The sequence below is a fragment of the Solanum verrucosum genome, unplaced genomic scaffold, assembly GCF_900185275.1.
Source record: "Solanum verrucosum unplaced genomic scaffold, falcon-dt-bn FXZP01000687.1, whole genome shotgun sequence".
Lineage (NCBI taxonomy): Eukaryota > Viridiplantae > Streptophyta > Magnoliopsida > Solanales > Solanaceae > Solanum > Solanum verrucosum.
Window position 1 is genome coordinate 114,869 of NW_026020625.1, and position 3,305 is coordinate 118,173.

Below are 3,305 nucleotides of genomic sequence, written 5' to 3' on the forward strand. Positions count from 1 at the left end.
ATGATTGATAATCGCAGAGGTTGGCACGAGATGTTGCCATATGCTTTGTTAGGTTACCGAACGACTGTCAGAACATCAGTTGGAGCTACTCCATATCTGCTGGTATATGGAACAGAAGCAGTTATACCTGCGGAAGTTGAAATATCTTCGTTGAGAATCATCCAAGAAGCTGAATTGGGTGATGCTGAATGGGTTCGCAAGAGGATTGATCAGTTAACACTGATTGACGAGAAAAGAATGGTTGCCGTTTGTCATGGTCAATTGTATCGGCAGAGAATGATTCGTGCTTTTCACAAGAAAGTAAGAGCCAGAATATTTGAAGTTGGTCAGTTGGTCCTCAAACGTATTTTCCCTCATCAGGATGAGTACAAAGGGAAATTCGCACCGAATTGGCAAGGACCCTACATGGTTCGCAAAGTATTATCTGGAGGTGCCTTAGTCCTGTCGGAGATGGATGGCACTGAATGGCCGAAACCGATCAACTCAGATGCTGTCAAAAGATATTATGAAGTTTCAGTTTGTATTTCTGTCATTTCTTTGTAATCGTTCCATTTGCTTGTAATTGCTTTGTTTAGAATCCATCCCTAAGTAATGAACTACGTCTGACCTGAATTCTCAAGAATGAGATACGTAGGCGGCCTATGTCGGCCTCGGTCACTCCTTTATCCCCTTTTAATGCTTCCTTTTGTATTTGAACTACGTTCGACCTGAATTCTCAAGAATGAGATACGTAGGCGGCCTATGTCGGCCTCGGTCAGCTTCTTTGTAAAATTCCTACTTTTGTTAATCCTTGAGGGGGAACTACGTTTGACCTGATTCCTGTCTCAACGGGATACGTAGGCGCCATAAGGGCTCGGTCATATTTCCCGTAAGGATTTCTATTTCTCTTCACAATAGAAACTGGGACAGAATTTTTGAGAGGGACTCAAAAATTCTCGAGGAAAAGATCTTTCCAACAAAGTCAAGACTAAAGTCACTTTGAGATTTGCAACTCGGACAGAATTTTTTGAGAATATCTCAAAAATTCCGTGATTTGCTCACCAACGACTGAAGACAAACCATGACGGCTAACTGGGACAGAAATTTTGAGATGGCCTCAAAATTTCAACCGGGTCTATCTACAGTTTAGAACAACTTTGAATACTTCCCGACAAGTAATCGGATAGATCCCAAAACATCAACTCCAAATGGCGTCCACTAAGTTTGGCGTGACATGACACTTGGCGTGACATGACACTTGGCAGTGACATTTTCCAAATGCTACTTTTTGAAAATCTATTTTTTCTTAAAACTTTTCCTACATGTTTCAATTATTTTTACATAAAAATGTTTTGTCCTATCTATCAAGAAGCGGGAGATCGGAGAAATCAACCGGAGATAGCAAGACAAGGAGCAGACAACCGAAGAGATCAACACAGATCAGTTCATTTTGTAAAAAAACTAACAATTTTTCTGTGGATGCAGGTCTATAGGTTTGCCTCAAGATCGGCATATTCTTCCATTCAATGAATATGGAGAAGTCAAAAGGGCGAAGAGCTCCCCAAATTGACAACTTTTCTGTGGATGCAGGAAATATTTCATGCTTCTTATACCAAGAATTGGGAATATGAGTAGCATTAATTTATTCAAATTTCCAGCAAGACAAGGTTCATAACGAACATGCAATTATGTTCGGAGATGGGACAAATGAAAACCTTGAAGAGAGAAATATTATTATTTTCCAGCAACTAAGATACCTAGAAGATATTTATCTGCATTATATTATCAGATATGATAATATTCTTACCCTGAAGTTATTATATTGTATTGTCGAATGAGACGATACCACTACCCGGAGAGTCATTTATATCGTATTGTCAAATGAGATGATACCACTACTCCGAGGGTCATTTTTATTTATATTTCGATTGAGACGATATCACTACCCGGAGAGTCATTATATCGTATTGTCAAATGAGATGATACCACTACTCCGAGGGTCATTTTTATTTATATTGTCGATTGAGACGATATCACTACCCGAGAGTCATTTATATCGTATTGTCAAATGAGATGATACCACTACTCCAGGGTCATTTTTTATTTATATTGTCGATTGAGACGATATACCCGGAGAGTCATTTAATCGTTGTCAAATGAGATGACACCACTACTCCGAGGGTCATTTTATTTATATTGTGATGAGACGATACCGCGTTCCAGAAGATCACATATGTTGCTCGGTGAAGCATTATCTTCATTTGGTATCAGGGAGCATCATCAAAAGAAATCATGCATCGCGGAGAAGTCATGCATTACAAGAGGAGAAGTCATGCATTAGCAAGGAAAAGAGATTGATGTATTACAAGAGAAGAGAAAAGAGAAAAATTCATGCATTGCGCAAGAGAAAAAAGCATGCATCGCGGGAAGAAGAAACCATGCATAACAAGAGGAATCATGCATAGCAAGAGAAAGTCATGCATCGCAGGAAAGAGAAAATTTGCATAACAAAGGAAATCATGCATGCAAGAGAAAAGTCATGCATCGCGGGAAAGAGATTTATGCATAGCAAGAAGAAGCAACCATGCATAGCAAGAGAAAATGTCATGCATCGCGGGAGAGATTCATGCATAGCAAGAGAAGGATTCCATCATCGCGGAAAAGAAGTTATGCATTGCAAGAGAAAATTTACCCATCACAAGAAGATCAACATCGACTATCATTTTTTTCTTTACAAAATGACATCAAGAGAATTATCAACAACGACGTCAAGAGAACTGTCCAACATATTTACATCACTTATTTTATCACTTTGACATCAAAAGAAAGAGTACATTGAAGATCATATTGCAAATATGAGACACAAACTTTATTTGCTTCGTCAAACCTGATAGATGACGTCAAATATTCAAGAGAACAATTAAGTGTCAACACGGTAAAAAGACACTGTCTCCCATTTGAATTGGCATTTTTGCTAATGAGTTTTATCTCAGTCTTTGTCGAGAGCAATCCAAGAGGATGAATTCTCAAAACAAACCACAGTGCAGATGACATCATTAGGATGCAGCACAACGTGGAACTATTTCTTAGCAGCGAACTGGGACATAGTCCGAAGAGGAGTGTCAATCTCTTAGGACACGAGCAGAGGAGCGACTTCCACCATAATCAAACCACACCCATAGAAGGCAATGTGGTTTTTTCTTAGGTCTGTCGCTTAGTTTCGCATTCGGAATTTTTTGGTCTCTAACCGGAAGCACTTTCCAATCTGAGTGACGATGCACCAAGAGTTTGGAAATTATGTCCGTGTAAGTTCTTAATTATGGGTG

At 39.2% G+C, this 3,305-nt stretch overlaps 1 protein-coding gene across 1 annotated transcript; it reads left to right on the top strand.

The window, feature by feature from the left end:
* On the top strand, positions 1 to 543 carry LOC125811395 (uncharacterized). Its single transcript, XM_049490875.1, has one exon. It carries the CDS (start codon positions 1 to 3, stop codon positions 541 to 543), a length of 543 nt encoding a protein of 180 aa, XP_049346832.1.
* The last annotated feature ends 2,762 nt before the right edge of the window (positions 544 to 3,305 follow it).

Excerpts from the sequence above, each read along its gene's own strand:
- LOC125811395 (XM_049490875.1), top strand. The coding sequence starts at position 1 with ATGATTGATAATCGCAGAGGTTGGCACGAGATGTTGCCATATGCTTTG.